Source organism: Chenopodium album, chromosome 5 (assembly GCF_948465745.1).
Source record: "Chenopodium album chromosome 5, dcCheAlbu1.1, whole genome shotgun sequence".
NCBI lineage: Eukaryota > Viridiplantae > Streptophyta > Magnoliopsida > Caryophyllales > Amaranthaceae > Chenopodium > Chenopodium album.
This window is the reverse complement of record NC_137838.1, coordinates 3,248,662-3,264,542: the sequence shown is the minus strand read 5'-3', so window position 1 is coordinate 3,264,542 and position 15,881 is coordinate 3,248,662. Positions and strand designations below refer to the sequence as shown.

General features: G+C 36.0%; 2 protein-coding genes across 2 annotated transcripts; one reads left to right on the top strand and one right to left on the bottom strand.

The window, feature by feature from the left end:
• Positions 1 to 3,726: 3,726 nt before the first annotated feature.
• LOC145631531 (BAHD acyltransferase DCR-like) lies at positions 3,727 to 7,616 on the top strand. The gene is made up of 2 exons (XM_081683636.1): positions 3,727 to 4,374; positions 6,255 to 7,616. Exons 1-2 carry the CDS (start codon positions 3,889 to 3,891, stop codon positions 7,158 to 7,160), a joined length of 1,392 nt encoding a protein of 463 aa, XP_081539762.1. The 5' UTR covers positions 3,727 to 3,888; the 3' UTR covers positions 7,161 to 7,616.
• Positions 7,617 to 8,119: 503 nt separating this feature from the next.
• LOC145631530 (N6-adenosine-methyltransferase non-catalytic subunit MTB-like) lies at positions 8,120 to 15,526 on the bottom strand. The gene is made up of 7 exons (XM_081683635.1): positions 15,391 to 15,526; positions 12,077 to 14,816; positions 11,523 to 11,606; positions 11,320 to 11,424; positions 11,126 to 11,234; positions 10,613 to 10,764; positions 8,120 to 9,122 (listed from the first exon to the last, which is right to left on the bottom strand). The coding sequence occupies exons 2-7, from the start codon at positions 14,759 to 14,761 to the stop codon at positions 8,700 to 8,702; spliced, it is 3,558 nt and encodes a 1,185-aa protein (XP_081539761.1). The 5' UTR covers positions 14,762 to 14,816; positions 15,391 to 15,526; the 3' UTR covers positions 8,120 to 8,699.
• Positions 15,527 to 15,881: the final 355 nt, after the last annotated feature.

The window sequence follows — 15,881 nt, the reverse complement described above, 5'->3', positions numbered from 1 at the left end:
GTTATTTTATATGAATTTATGTATAACTTAATTTGTTTGAATCCATATCAAATTATAACTTCACATCTAAGGAACATAACGATGAGTTAATTAATAATTACATATTTGCATTTGGTTGCTTTTAATTTTTAAGTAAATGACAAATGGGAACAGAGGGATTGTGTGCCTTTGACAGCGGAAATGATTAATGGAGTTCAACCAGAATCAAATCTAGTGAAGATTATAAAGAAAATAAGAGTAATAAATACTGAAAAATATTATTAATTGGCACTCCAATCCCACAACATGGGGCTGTAAGAATTTTTGGCACTTGAAACTTCAGATCATGTGCTTCAATGTAGTATGACAATTCAAAGAGAAGAAAATAATGATAATAATAATGAAAAAAAAATTGAAAATAAATAAAGTGGCATTTTGGTTAGAAGCAGTGCACAACAACCGAGACTGATACTACTTCCTCTATTTTTATTTTTAAACAGTGCACAACTACCGAGATTGATACTACTTCCTCTATTTTTATTTTTATTTTTATTTTTTTTTTAAAAAAAAATCATATATATAGCTCTGTATATAAGAAGACACGCTTTCAATATGTATTCTGTATTTACCAATATTAAAGATATAATACGGTATGTAAGTAGTTTATTCATTTTGAGGATACTAATAACAAGACACACTTTAAATATATATTTACCAATATTAAAAAATATATATCAATTAGTAAAATGTTTTTGGATTTGTCTTAATACTTTCAAAATATACAATTTTATAATTATTAACAATAATAATTAACACACGTATAAATTAAAGTTTTTAAATAACAACCTACCGACGTTTAACTGGTAACCACTTGTATAGACCTAAAATGTTATATATATTTATTCACATATAAAAAAATCACTTTGTATATTAATTGCGACTCTACCTAAAACTAACAAAATAGGCAACGCTTTTTTTGACTTTGTAATAAGGCTTAAAATAATGTTTGACGTTTCTGCGAAAAATCGCATGTAACTATCAACGAAGCCCACAACACATTTTGAGTCATAAAATCATAATACAATATACGTTGTCTATTTTCTTTAGTCCTAAATAATGCGACCAATTAGAAAAAAGAAAATTTTGTTTTTTAAAAACCATGTCTTCATTTTGTGTTCATTTTGAAAGAGAAACAAAAGCGTAACCACTTGATAAAGAAGGATTTTAAAGCATACAAGGTATAGTGTCAATTTATGATGAAGTAGCTATCAAAAATAAATAAAAATAAAAATAAATAAATAAATTATGATGAAGTATGTATATTGTGCTAATTAAACATACAAAGTTGTGTGACCACTTGTTAAGATTCGCATAATTAAGTAAGTTTACATACTCGGACAATTCAATAACGAAATTTCAAATTATCATTAGATTGTTATATCTTAATATGTGTAGGGGAACAATTCAGATGTGGAGAAAGACTAAAAGTCTAACAAAGAAAGAGATTGATGTGATACTTTGGCTATTTTAATTGATATTTTATTATACATTAATAAATTATCATTGAATAGTACAAATAATGAAATATCAAACCCAGATTCGTGGAAATTAAACCCTCTTTTATTTTATTTTATTGTATAGGTCTTTGTCCTTATAATACCTAATGTATCGAATAGGTTACTAGATCACAATTACCACATTTAGTGATTTTTGTTTTTTTTGAGAGCCACATGAGCGATTGATTGGAATCGATCTCAAGATCGCCTGAAACCGAAAGAGAATCTTTAACTACTTGAGTTATTCCACATCCTCATTTACTCATATAGGTTTATGTGTAGAACTCTTCAATCATCCTATTTTTTTATGTTGCTAAGAATTGTCACATTTTTTTTTTTTACCTAATATTACCGAATTAAGATGCATAGATTTGACAGAATATGGACCCAATAATAATTGGGCCAACCCAATTTTACCTAGTATGGGCTGAAAAGTGTTAAAACAGCAAGGGATGGCAACAGTTAAATAAAATGGGGCCCGTATTTTAGAATTAATCACCGTCTTTAATAAACGGGCCGGGTGAAGTTAATTGGCACCTCCAAAGTTAGTTGGATTTGTGGTTTTAATTTGGTATACTCTTAGACGTAGCATTCTATACACCATACATCGTATTCCTTCATAATTATACACCAAATCTTCCACAGTTCACTGCCCATGCCATGCATGCATGACTGACAGTTACTCTCACTTCACACTTCAATCCATCAAAAAGTGTCTCACATTCTCTTGGTTGACACGGTGGACGATATTCACACCTAATAATCGACTAGTACGTACTAATGTGAAACGGTTTCATGTCATAAGATAATAATAGAAAGATCTAATAAAATGCAAAACCTTCATATATTCTATTACTAGATTAGAGCCTACCTAATAGTCTTATATTGATGTTAATCATGTTATATTCTTGTTCATCAATCTACAAATAGGGTTGCTAGAATTGGCAAACAAAAACTAAATCTAACCCGCCTTATTGTTTAATACGCGCGTTGCTTAGAGGTTGTAGGATCATTCAATTATTAGTCTCTGTCATTGACGCTCAATTTATATCAAGATTTTTCAATTATACATGAAACTAAATACCATAATTAAAATATATACAATACAAATATATTGCTAGATTAATTGCATATTCATAATTTTCTTCCTATTTTCTTCCCGAGTGATGTCCGTGGGTGTGGGACTAGTCATTTCCACTACGCAACTATGGCATAAAATTCCAATTATATATCACAACTTTCCACTTAAATATACATCACTACTATCAAGAAAATGAACCATGAGTTTCTCTATTATTAGTCTCTGTGATTGGTGCTCAAAATATATAATGCTTCCTCAATTTTATTTATTTATTTATTTACGGTTTTACTTTTACACTATTTATATACTCCAGTGTAATTAGTTTATGGTGATTTATAAGTTTGGAAAAATATAATCATGTGAGATCTTGTTAGTATTAAAAAGCAAAGGAAGAAGGTAATAAGAAACTTAGAAAGAAGATTATATAAACAACCTATTTTCTTCTTGATGCCCCTGTCCCGTGGGTTTTGGACTAGTCAATCCCACTAGCGTATTAGATACCACAACTTTCCAATATACATCATTCCTATCAAGAAAATAAGCCAATAGTTTCTCTTTCATTAGTCTATTTGATTGATGCATGCTTAAAAAGTAGTAAAGATTTTCTAATTGTACATTAAACTAAATATTACAAACAAATAGAAAAAAAAAAAAAAAAAAAAAAACATTGAGATACAAATTTATAGCCAGACTAATTTCACATTCAATAATTTCATTGCATAAATTTTTAATTATTTACCACAAATTTCTACTTAGCCTAATATACATTATTTCTATATCAAGGGAATAAATTAAACCGCGAATTTCTTTATGTCATGGAGTTAGATTAACTTCTTAATTTAACCCATTGTCACAATTTCCACACAAAATATAGTAATAAACCCAAGCCTCAAACCTAAAAATATAAAAAATTGCAATTAACATAAAAAGTTTCACCCTAAAAACAAAACATGAAAATAGCAATTAAGCATGTACACTCAAGTTCCCTACCAAAAAAAGGCACATAAGAACGAGAAGTAAGAAATTAAATGTTCCCACAGCTACCCCTGTGATTACCCATTTAATGCCACCCCCCCTTGAGCCAACTATAAGCTTTGGAATTCTCCTCTATAAATTTCACCTCCATTTTTTAATCTTTAACCCATTCTTCTCATTCATCATCTTTTTGATTTCTAATTTATTCTTAGCTTAAATTCAACCCTTTTGTTTCCTTAATTTTCTACAAAAAAAAAAAAACCCACCAAAAAGAAACAAGAAATTTTAATTTTAACCATGGAAAATGGAATTAAGGAGAAAAACATAGATTTAGATTCATCAATTAAGGTGAAAATCACCCAAACAAGTCATGTTCAACCCAAAAAGAAAATTGGAAGAAGGGAATGTCAATTGATCACATTTGATCTTCCTTACTTGGGTTTTTTCTACAACCAAAAGTTGTTGATTTACAAAGCAAATAGTGATGATTTTGAGGAAATTGTGAAGAAATTGAAGGAAGGTTTGAGTGTTGTTTTGGAAGAGTTTTACCAATTAGCTGGTAAACTAGGAAGAGATGATGATGGTGTGTTTAAAGTCATGTATGATGATGACATGGATGGTGTTGAAGTTTTAGATGCCATTGTTGAAGTTAATCATGATGGTGTCATGGTTAATGTTGATGAATTATCATCAAAAGATGAGTTTACTATGATGAAAGATTTGGTTCCTTACAATGGTATCCTCAATTTGGAGGGTCTCCAACGTCCCCTCCTAGCTATTCAGGTAATGAATCATCCTTTAAACATTTTTTACTCGCATGTCATATATGTTACTCGATTGATATATTAAGTAACGTTCTTACATGCTGAGTAATCTATATCTATATCTATACTAATATTTTATCGACTGGTTATTTTAATTATCGGGGAACACTCTAGATAGATACTTTCTAGGGGAGAGGGGTGTTTGTTCACTGACATGTAAAATGAAGTAGGGTTTGATTTAATCTAGATAGTAGTTATGGTACATCTTTCTTTCAAATATAAATGCTCTTCTTTTTGGCTAACAAGCCACGTTGTACAAATCTTCAGTAAAATTTATGCATGACTATTATTTGCTTATTACTATGGGTGGTTGAATACAAGGTCTAACCTTTTGAAATAAATAAAAAAAATAATGGGTTTGAAAGTCAGACCAAGCATTTACTTGGATCATATAGTTAGCCACAAAATTTAGATGTGGCAATTGATTTCAGTGGGGTCCGAATTCACCAATTGGATACATTTTTGTTCTTCATTTTAGTAATTTAATTCTTGATTTAGTTTTTATTTTTTTTTTTATTTTTTTTATAAGAAAATTAATGTTCATCTCTTTGACTACATTACATGCATCTTACTCTCTTGAACATATTCATGTTTGCGCGCACACTACACATATAGTATTATTTCTCGTCCACTTAGAGTCGATATGAGCTGAAAAGCGTATTTATATTTTATAATACAAAATTTTAATATTTTTATAATTTCAAACCCATACTACAAGCTAGGTTCCTAGCTTGACTATGTAAGACTAGAAAGAATGTCTTATTTTTATAAAATAATTAATTAAATGCGTCAAATACTACTTATAATTAAAAATACAAATATTAGTATACAAATATTTTGCCATATCTAATTACTTGACTTCACATGCATGATAAATAACGTTAGCTGTCTTTCTAGTCTTGGAAATAGAAAGTAATGGCCGTGGTTGAGGAGGACTTGTCCTCATTGTCTTAGTTTTAAAGTTATAAAAAAAATATACATTTTTTAAAAAGTGTAAAGTTGATATATATATATATATATTTTTTTTTTAATAATAATTACTTTTATAAAATGGATTGAATTAAATAAAGTATTCGGAGAATGCTTCATCAACCCACAAATATAAAATTATAAAAGTAGCTTCATCAACCCACAAATAAAAAATTATAAAAGTATAGATACTAATAAGACTTCATGGTAGATATTCTTGCAAGTCAAAATTTGTCAAATTCTTTACATACTTGTCAATTTTTGGTCTCCCTTATATTCTTCACCAAACTTATAAACTAAGAAAATGTTTCCCTAGTGTAGATCATTTAATTATTAGGTCAGAATTGTTTTGATTGTACCATTGTACAATTGAAGAATGTCCAAATTTGGATAAAGCTTAAGGTCATAGCCAAAAATGTACGAAATATATTATTTTATATTTCTAACGGTGTGTGATTTACTTCGTAAGTTCGTATATATCATAATATGACGCATAATTTGTTTTGGTTAAAATTCTAGCATATAAAAGTTGAATGTAATAAGAGTTTGCATGACTATGATGCTAGCAACACAACTACAATAACGGCTCAACTTTGTCCTATATAGATTGATACGGAGTAATTTGATTTGCAATAATATTTCTGCCCAACTTTTCGGTCAAATATTAATTGCTCAATAAATAAATAAATAAATAAAAAATCAATGTCGCTACTAATGGGCTTATTGATGGTACTGAGAAGTGATCATTAATGGGCTCCTTTAAATTTTGCGGTTTAAAATTTTCCATATTTATTTATGAAAAGCTAAAGATGAAAAGGCCCACTGGACTAATTTTCTCTCTCCTATTTTGTAATTTTTGTGATGTAACAGTTTACCAAGCTTCGAGATGGGCTGGCAATTGGGCTAGCATTTAACCATGCTGTACTAGATGGGTCCGCTACTTGGCACTTCATGAGTTCATGGGCCGAACTTTGCAATGGCGCCCAATCAATCTCTAAACTTCCTGTCTTGGACCGTGTCAAGGTCCGCCCCACGCGCGTCAGCCTTGAGATTCCTGACGCGCCGCCGCAGCCTGATCTCATCGCTGCTGCCGCTGCTGCGCCAAAGCTTCGCGAGAAGCTTTTTAAGTTCTCGGGTGCCGCAATTGAGAAAATTAAGGCGGCCCATAATGATGTTGGGCCCACTAATGGGACTACTGCCCCGGCTGGACCGCCTTTCTCCACCTTCCAGGCTTTGTCCTCCCACCTATGGCGGGCTGTCACGGAGGCGCGTGAGCTCAAACCTGAGGAACCTACTGTTTTCACCATCTTTGCTGACTGCCGGAAAAGGGTGGACCCACCCATGCCGGAAAGTTACTTCGGAAACCTGATTCAGGCGATCTTCACCGGAACTGCCGCCGGATTATTGCTCGGCCACCCGCCGGAGTTCGCCGCCGGGATGGTCAAGGCGGCGATTGGGGCACACGATAATGCGGCGATAGATAAGAGGTGCAAGGAGTGGGAGGATAAGCCTATTATTTTCCAATACAAGGATGCCGGGATGAATTGTGTGGCGGTCGGCAGCTCGCCGAGGTTTAAGGTTTACGACGTCGATTTTGGGTTCGGAAAACCCGAGCGGGTTAGAAGCGGGGCGAATAACCGGTTTGATGGGATGGTTTATTTGTACCCGGAGAAGGATGGAGGGAAAGGGATTGATGTGGAGATTAGTTTGGAAACTAAGGCAATGGATAATTTGGAGAGGGATAAGAAGTTCTTGATGGATGGTGAAGTGGTTTAATTTGATTGTTTGATCATAAAGAAATGTTGGTAATTTGATGTTTTAATTATTTTAAGATATAAGTTTTACATTTATGTTTGTGGATTGGTATTATTTGATGATGAAAAAGGCTACAACAAAAATGGTGTTAGGCAAAAATAATGGACAATTGATAGTGGGAAAGACTTTACTTTTGCCTAGCTCCATTTTTCTTGTCTTTAGGAGCCTTTGTAATAAGGATATTAGTTGTAAGATTTTAGTTTTGAATTCTTGTTTTAGAGTTCTATATAATTGTAATGTGTTTCTAAAGAAAAGTATCCTTTTACCTTTTTTACTTTATAAAAATTAAATTGTGTTACCGAGTTTGGTTGATAAATTATTAGTCTTTTATATTTGTATAGGAATATAGGTATATTGTCTATTTTTGATTTAGTTATTTTTATAATAAAGACATGTTGAATAAATTTGTATTACTAACCTTGAAATTATAATACGTGGATTTATTTATTTATTTTCCAATATTTTGCAAATAATATTGCCAATATTGTCATTGTGAAGCCATACAATTCAACAATTTGGAACAAAAAAATGTGTTCACCAATATTGCGGACTTGCGGAGTACAAGACAGTGGATCTTAAAGCTGACGAAATAAACGTTGTACTGTCTTCAAACTAAAGAAAAGATTACATGACTTATAGAACAATGAATATGTAACGCAATTTCGTTACCAATTTCACCATTAACAACCTAGACAAGCGAATATGTAACACAATTCCGTTACCACTTTCACCATTAACAACCTGTAGAACAAGCGAATATGTAATGCAATAGGGACGAAAGCCTGGTTAAATTGGATGATAAAACACTCAGAAGTGGGAAATAAAAATACACATGGCAGAACATTACGTCTTTACCACTAGTAGCTGAGTACCATCCAATTATCTTGGCAGAGAGAAGAATTATGAATTTATGAGAGAAATTAAAGGCAAAATTGTTTGAACATATTACAACACAACCGAGCCAAAATTGCATATTCTTAAATTTGCTCATCTATTAAATGAATTACCAAGAGTTTCACATGGAATTTGACTTGAGAAAATACTCAAGAGCGCTTTAGAACACAGTTCTCTCTTGGTTCTGATACTCGGCGTAGTTGTCCCACCTCCATACCCTGTGTTCCATTCGAGTTGCAATAAGAATCCGGTGAACAGTGTACAGTGAACTGTGCAGCTTCATACTACAATGTCTTCGAAGATACCGTCTTTAGCAGCTTCTTCATATTCCTCTTCTGTTCACTTTCACCATGCTTTACTTATGCATGTAAACATGCATGAATCTCTTATTATGAAGGCAGCAATGTGCCCCTGCTTCCAAGATCACCAAATAACAATTGCTAAGACTAATGATACATTCCCTCTGAGAGACATGTCTACTCACATATATCGTGATCTACTTCATACCTTTCTTCCCAAACCAGCATTTGCTTTCACAGCCTATTGTGATATGGAAAAAAAGGCACTTGGCTGTTGATTACTCTCAAAGAGTTGACAAGGATCTCGTTACATCATATTCATCATCCTCTGAGCTTCAAAATCAAGAAACTCCCCATTTGGCGGCATCGGATGCATGTTATAACCATACACGTCAAAAGCATTCTCGTTGGGACCTTTGAAGCCCTCCATTGGGGGATTCCAGGGTGGAGGATGGTTTGAACTAGAAGCTTCCTGATTAAGGCTAAAAGCTGCCGGATTTTGGGGAGAATTTCCTGCGGCTCTTCTGCCGCTGGAATTTGCTGTTGTAAGAGAAATGGAGTTAGACTGCTGTTGCTGCATTTGCTGCTGATTCTTCATAGGTGACTTGGGTCTAAGAGCCTCTATTTCAGGTGTTGTCTGGACAAGATGAGGTGCATCTGGTGGTGGGTTCCTTCCTCCCCCACCCTGCCAGACCTTCCCTTCCTTGTCCGAAAAGGTCCTCGTATATGCCTGCAAAAGAACCCATGAACTAACTCAGTACTTTGCCTGGACAGAGAACAAAGACCTAGTTTGATAAACTTCCATAATCAGAGACCAAAATATGATGGCTGGCTACTCTTCTCCTCAAGTCCCTTAGGTTGGGAAACAGAAATCCTTGCCTTTTTTATACTCCGTACATATAATATAAAGAAATCTTATCTACTTTTAGAGACAAGCAACGCAAAAGGAGTGGAAGGTTAGGACCTGGCAAGCAGTCTACTGAGACAGAATACCTCTTAATTCAAGGGGCATTTCATAGAAAGTGACTCAGTTGGGACCTACAAGTTGCCTACTACTGGTACCTCTTAGCACTAGGAAGGTATTAGCAGAGACAACACAATCCCCTCTCATCAGAATTGCACAACTACCACCCTGTCCACCCATTATCCCAGAAAAAAGTGTCCAATTCCGATTTCAAGAATACTAGTGATACTAATGAAATTTTAACCAAAGAAAAATACAAGAAAATTCACTGTGTGGACAGAACTGGAGAATAAAACCCAAGAATAAAATTTGTTCTCTCATGAAGTGAGAAACTAGCCTTCAACTGTTTGTTTCTGCCAAAATAACCAAACACATCTAATAATAATGTTAAAACTATGTTACTACTTACTAGACTCTCAGGTCACAAGAATACTTGAGTTTCTACCTTCAACTGGCACAAAAATACTAAAAAAATCCTAATGCAACCTTAAGGCATACCCCAGACATTTGATACATTCTTTAAAACCAATCACCACACAAAGATCTGAATTTATTCACCAATGCCCTAACCTACAGTTGACCCATTAATGTCACAAACTCACAACCATTTTACTCGGAAAGAAGAAGAAAATGACAGCTACATAAAAAGAAATAACCTGTATAATTCCTGATCCAACCATCATCTTTTCTGTAAAGAAGGAGGGGCTTTAAATCTTCCTAATGTACATCAAGATACAGATCAAATGTATGTGCAAATTTTAGAAGTCCCATCCATGTTTCATAAAACTAATGTCAACCTATGGTAAAGCCTAGAAATCAATAGCTTGGGAATAAGAATTCAATAGCTTCCTATTATTTTTGTATTTTATATTGGTAAAAAAATAGGGAACATTAGGAGATAGTTTCCTATCATTACTGCATCAATAGCAGAATTTTTCATTCCTTGCTAAATTAGATGATACTATTGACCCTGGAAATCCTTGCTCCACATCTCTTTTCTTTTAAATTGGATTGGGGAATGGAATGGGGAAAGCACCTAGTTTTCTGTGTGTGTGTGTGTGTGTGTGTATGCATCTATATATTCAGAATTCAATTGCGTTTTAAAGTTCAAGCACTTGACCTCGGTATTAAAGTTTGACGAAGATAGTTCCTTTCCAACTGTCAGCCATCCTAGTTTTCTCTGTGTGTGTGTGTGTGTGTGTGTATGCATCTATATATTCAGAATTCAATTGCGTTTTAAAGTTCAAGCACTTGACCTCGGTATTAAAGTTTGACGAAGATAGTTCCTTTCCAACTGTCAGCCATCCTGATCGGATATTGTGATCTTCACCAAAGAGCTCAATCCTTCTACGACCAAGTGCAAAATGCTCAATAATCCGATACATTTCATCGGGCTTAGCTGTGGAACCTACATAAATATTGATGACCAGACCCTTGTTAAGTCCTTGTCAATAACTTAAATAAAAAGATACATAAAAGTAACTCTCAATCGAGCATTGGTGCACGTAAAAACAATTTAAACAAAATTCTGTTGTCAACACAAGCAAAAACCAAAACCCTTTCAGAAAGAGTCTCCTCACAACTATTAATATCCGGGAAAAGAAACATTATAATTATTCCGCATCTGCTTCAATAGATTACATTAATAAAGTTAAACATGTAGATGCAGATAGCTTCTTAAAATCAAAGCCCGTAAGTTAAGCAAACTAAAATAAAATTTTATAAGGTCATAGGTGATACCAAAAAGAATGGGGAAAAAACCAGCATACCATAAGGAGGTTCCTCCGCGATAATCACATCAGTGTCTATATTGGCATGGATTATATGCCCATCAGTACTGCGGCGAACTGTTCCCTTTATGCCCATTAGACAGTGTTCCTTCACCATGATTCATAGCACAGTTTCAGGCACAAACAATTCTGTTAAAATGATATCAACTTATCAAGATGAGATTATGACTAACCTTAGTGTGCTGGAATAAGGTATGAGAATCATGTCGCAAAGCTGGAGTTGCTGTGTTTTTGTTTGTTTTTACCCAACATATGTCTTCGCACCTCCTAAACCCCCACTGATTATACAAATGGAAAAAGAAATGATAAGTGTAAACATTAATGTCTGTAGTCTCTGTACGGCCTCAAAGCCAAAAGAATGGCTCTACTTACTTACCTTCTTGAGACACTGTCGCCCTTGCTCAAGGCCCACACCATCACCCACCCAAAGAAATATAAAAGATGGTGTGTCTGCTATTGCCTGCAAGCCATCAATAAAGTGTTACAGATTTGGGCCAACATACAAACAAGCCATTAACAATGTTTTTGTGTCAATCCACAACACAGATTTAATCAAACACAATTTTGGGGTATGCAAAACATTAGTTATCTAATCTAAATAGAATATCATGAACTCCACTTTATTGTCCACTTATTTAACTTATTTTGTTCCATATTATCAATACAAAATACTTGTCAGATTAAAAAACCACTATGTCTATGTGTACATAACCTGATGCGCCAACAAAGGGCAGACTGATTCATGATGAAATTTCACACGATGCCTCTACTTTTAGACTGGATGGTGGAGAGAGTTTTGGAATGGTGAAACTATCTTTATTGGAAACAGTTTCGAAGTACTAATATATCGCAACTAATGTGGGGGAAACACAATGTGACAACTATTATTGGACGAAGGGGATATGTAAATAAACATCTAAGGAAAATTACCTCAATTTTCAGATTCATTATCTCTTCAAATGTCCAGTACTCCATGTGGTCTGTCACGCCAGGTGCTCGATGAACATATTCCTCCCAAGGTGGGTCCACAAGAATAACATCAAACTTGGTCCCAAAAAACTCTGGAGACAGAACAAACTCTCGAAGATCACATTTATGATACATGGGAGGAGTAGATGCTTTTGAAACAATTTCATCCTTCTTCTGTATTAGCTCCCGAAGCTTTGGATAATCTTCAACATTAGTAAGTTCCAGTTCTCGAATGAAATTTTGGGGCCGCAATCCAGTGTCAACAAAATTTTGCGAGTAATCATTTTGCTCTCCTCTAGATGGCCCCTTACCTGCAGGCCCACCGCCTTTAGAGGGGACCCAACCACCAGAGCTTTTATCGTTTGAATTCACACGACCAACAGGCACAATGGCATTAAACCCTGGGCCAGATGCACCAGGAGGCACTCCTCTTCCTTGGCCTGGTTGATTGAAAAACATGCCAGGATTAGGAGGAGCTCCCATATTTGGTGGATATCGCTGTCCAGGTGGCCCAGGAGGAAGTGAGGAAACACCAGGGGACACAGGTAACATGCTCATATCAACTCCCCGACCACCAGACCAAACAACTGGTGGAGAAAATGGTGAAACAAACATGCCAGGGGGAACTGGAGGACCTTGACCAGGGGATAAACCAGGGTTCATGGGCTGCATTGGACCAGGTGGTGGCATACCTAGATGTCCAAAGGGAGACCCCATCAACGGCACTGGAATGTTGACCTGCTGGTTGTCTCTTCCAGGCGGCCTGATTCTACCTCCTCTACCCGGCCTATTGCCTTTAGGACCCTGCTGCATCATCCTGCCAAAGCTACTCGGCTCTTGATTGCTATTAGGAGGCTGAGAACCACCACCAGAATTTTGGCTAGCAGAAGGTCGGGCAGATGAAGAACCTTGTGAGCCCCTTGGTCTCCCTTGCCTACCATCAACATCATCCCTCCATGCATTTTGATCTTGTGAAGATGCAGCTTCATCCACATACTTTACACTTGAATCATCAGCAGTTGCCCCATCTGCATCAGCCCTCCGTAGATCATCTTGTGAACGTCCCCATTCATCAGGAATATTTGATTTTGGATCATGCAGTGGAACAGCTTCTGTTCTCCTAGAAAAACCAGATCCAGGATCGTCTCTTCCATAGTCAAGAGGCTTAGGTTGTATCTCTATAACGTCATAGTTCTCAGTTGAAATTCCAAAATTCGAAGAGGCCTTCACAGCTTCGCTCCTCCCATCCTTTCTATTTCCAGCTCTACCCAGACTCCTATCGTTATCCATCCTATCACGACCACGTCTGGGCAAGTCACGATCTCTGTCACGATCATGAACTAAATCCATATCCCTGTCATTGCCAGGTTGCTGCCTTCTTTTCCAACCTTCTCTGGAGCCTTCCCTTTCCCTATTCCTGTCGCTCCAGCTATTATCTCTGGCTTTTGCTCTATCATCCCCTCTAAAATTATCCTTCTCTACATCTTTGCGCTTTAAACTGCTACCTCTTTCGTATTCCACCTCAGAGTTCTCCAACTCATGGCGATGCCGACCACTTCTCTCAGGGCTTCCTGATCGCCGAGAATGCCCAACTTCTCTTGCAATTTTGTCCCTCATCCAGGGATTGACATCCTCTTCCAGATTAGATGACCTATCTCGGCTATCTATAGCTTCACGACCAGAAGATTTCAGCTCCTTATGTCTATCATTTTTCTCCTTACCAATTTTATCTTCACGACTTAAAGAACTAGTTTTGCTATCGTCTTCTACAACATCTGATCGTCTGCTCTTGGACCTATCCGCATCAATCCTCCTTTCCTCCTTGCTGTAGGATTTACTCTTATCACTGGTTGACTCCAACACTCTCTCTTTTCCTTCACCTGTATCAAGTCTAGTGGACGCACTCCTTTCACGAGAGGACTCATGCTTGGATTCAGACACTGTCCCACCTTTTGGCTCAGATTTACCCAAGAAACTACTGTCCTCAGCTTTCATGGATGCATCAGAGTCATCCCATCTTCTCCTGTTCTTTACCTCTTCAGTAAAACCGTGACCCTTCTCTCGACTGCTTTCTTTCCTTTCTGAATGATATGAATCTTTTTCCAGTGCCTTTTCATCCTCCCCGTCACGAGCTCGTTCATCCCTGCTTCTACTACTCCTATGAGAGCCTTCATGATCAGAGAATTTTGAAGTTGTTTTCCTTAACACACTCCGTTCATTATCATCACTTCTAGTATGGCTTCTAGTTCCGGACTTATCTCCCGCATCATGCCTGTTTTCTAAATCCCCATCTTGATACCAGTTGCTCAATTTTTCCAAAGCACTGACCTCCTGCTTCTTTCTTACCAGCTTGGAGCTTGAATCCTTTTTCGCATCATAATCACCATCATCCACATCCCCTCTGGTGGATCCGCCTGACATCCTCCTACTCTCATTTCTATCTCCAGAGCTCTTCCTCCTCCCACTACTATCCCATCCATCAACATCTTCTCCATTACTAGCTCTTCTTGACTTGCTGCTTAACCTATGCCTCCTTTTTCCATTCCCCTCCCATTCTTCTTCATCACCACCTATCTCCCTCTTGCCATCCACACTATCCTCCGTTTCCCTTTTAGCATAACCTCGACTCCTCTCAGGTGAATCCATCACCAAATACTACCAAAATTAACAATGATTATTGACTCGGTGTCTTGATTTGCTCCTATCAATTTTTATAAGAAAATATATAGAATCAAGAAAAAAACAATTAAGGGAAATTCTCAAAAGAAAATAAAGTTGCAGCTAGTCATCAATCACCACAGGAAGGAGTGTCCTCACAAAAACCGACAACCCGAAAGATTTTAACTTGTCACTTGCCCAGCCTCGCCTGGTGCCCCTCTCCCAAAATCACCAGAGAAAAAGTAAACCATAACTCCATTTCTCTTCCCTTGCTTCATACATAATCACACTTAATCACACTAACTATGAATGCAACGAAAATTAAAACCCTAATTGTTCAGGCCCATCCCTAATCAAGAAAAGGTCCATTTTCATGGTTTTGTCCCGACATTAAAGAGTTATACAGTATAAACCAAAGCCTGCAACACATTAGCAAGCAAAGTTCACTCGATTATCAAACTAGGCTCCAATAATTAGGTTTAATTCTTGAAGTATTTATAACCAATAGTTCAATAATCCACCTAAGAAGAACCCTAAATTGACAATACTGCCAATTAAATTAACGATTAACACAAGATTGCGAAATTGATATTCGATAATTAAAAAAAAAATCTTACCTCAGAAGAGAAGCTGGTTTAATGGAGGAGAGAAAGCTCGGAAGCCGCTTCAATGGAGAATTCGAAGTATGCTTCAATGGAGGAGAGAGAGAGAAAGGGGGAGGAGTGCAGCGGGCAGCGCAAACGTGAAATACATCTAAACGGGGAAAAAAAAGAAAATAAAGATCTAGTCTACGAGAAGTGAGCTGCTTTCCATTTTACATACTAACGCTCCGTTTTTAATATGAAAAGACGATATTGCTCTTAGTGTAAGTTGTAGTACATAATGGTATAATATCATTCCCGACCCCTCTACTTACTACCACGTGGTAAAAAAAATCCCGACACTACAACGAAAGCTTCGTCGGAGGATTTTGTAAGTCGTCGTACTTTTTTTTAAAAAAAAATTTGAAATAAAACATCCGCCTAAAAAATTAAGATCCACCTAGGTATGTATGTATGACATTGATGTCAATTTTTGAATAATTTAAAACTTGAATAAGATTATTTTT

Excerpts from the sequence above, each read along its gene's own strand:
- LOC145631531 (XM_081683636.1), top strand. The coding sequence starts at position 3,889 with ATGGAAAATGGAATTAAGGAGAAAAACATAGATTTAGATTCATCAATT. Across the intron at positions 4,375-6,254 it reads GTCCCCTCCTAGCTATTCAG|TTTACCAAGCTTCGAGATGG; the intron begins GTAATGAATCAT and ends GTGATGTAACAG.
- LOC145631530 (XM_081683635.1), bottom strand. The coding sequence starts at position 14,761 with ATGGATTCACCTGAGAGGAGTCGAGGTTATGCTAAAAGGGAAACGGAG. Across the intron at positions 11,235-11,319 it reads CCTTATTCCAGCACACTAAG|GAACACTGTCTAATGGGCAT; the intron begins GTTAGTCATAAT and ends ATCATGGTGAAG. Across the intron at positions 10,765-11,125 it reads CGCGGAGGAACCTCCTTATG|GTTCCACAGCTAAGCCCGAT; the intron begins GTATGCTGGTTT and ends ATATTTATGTAG.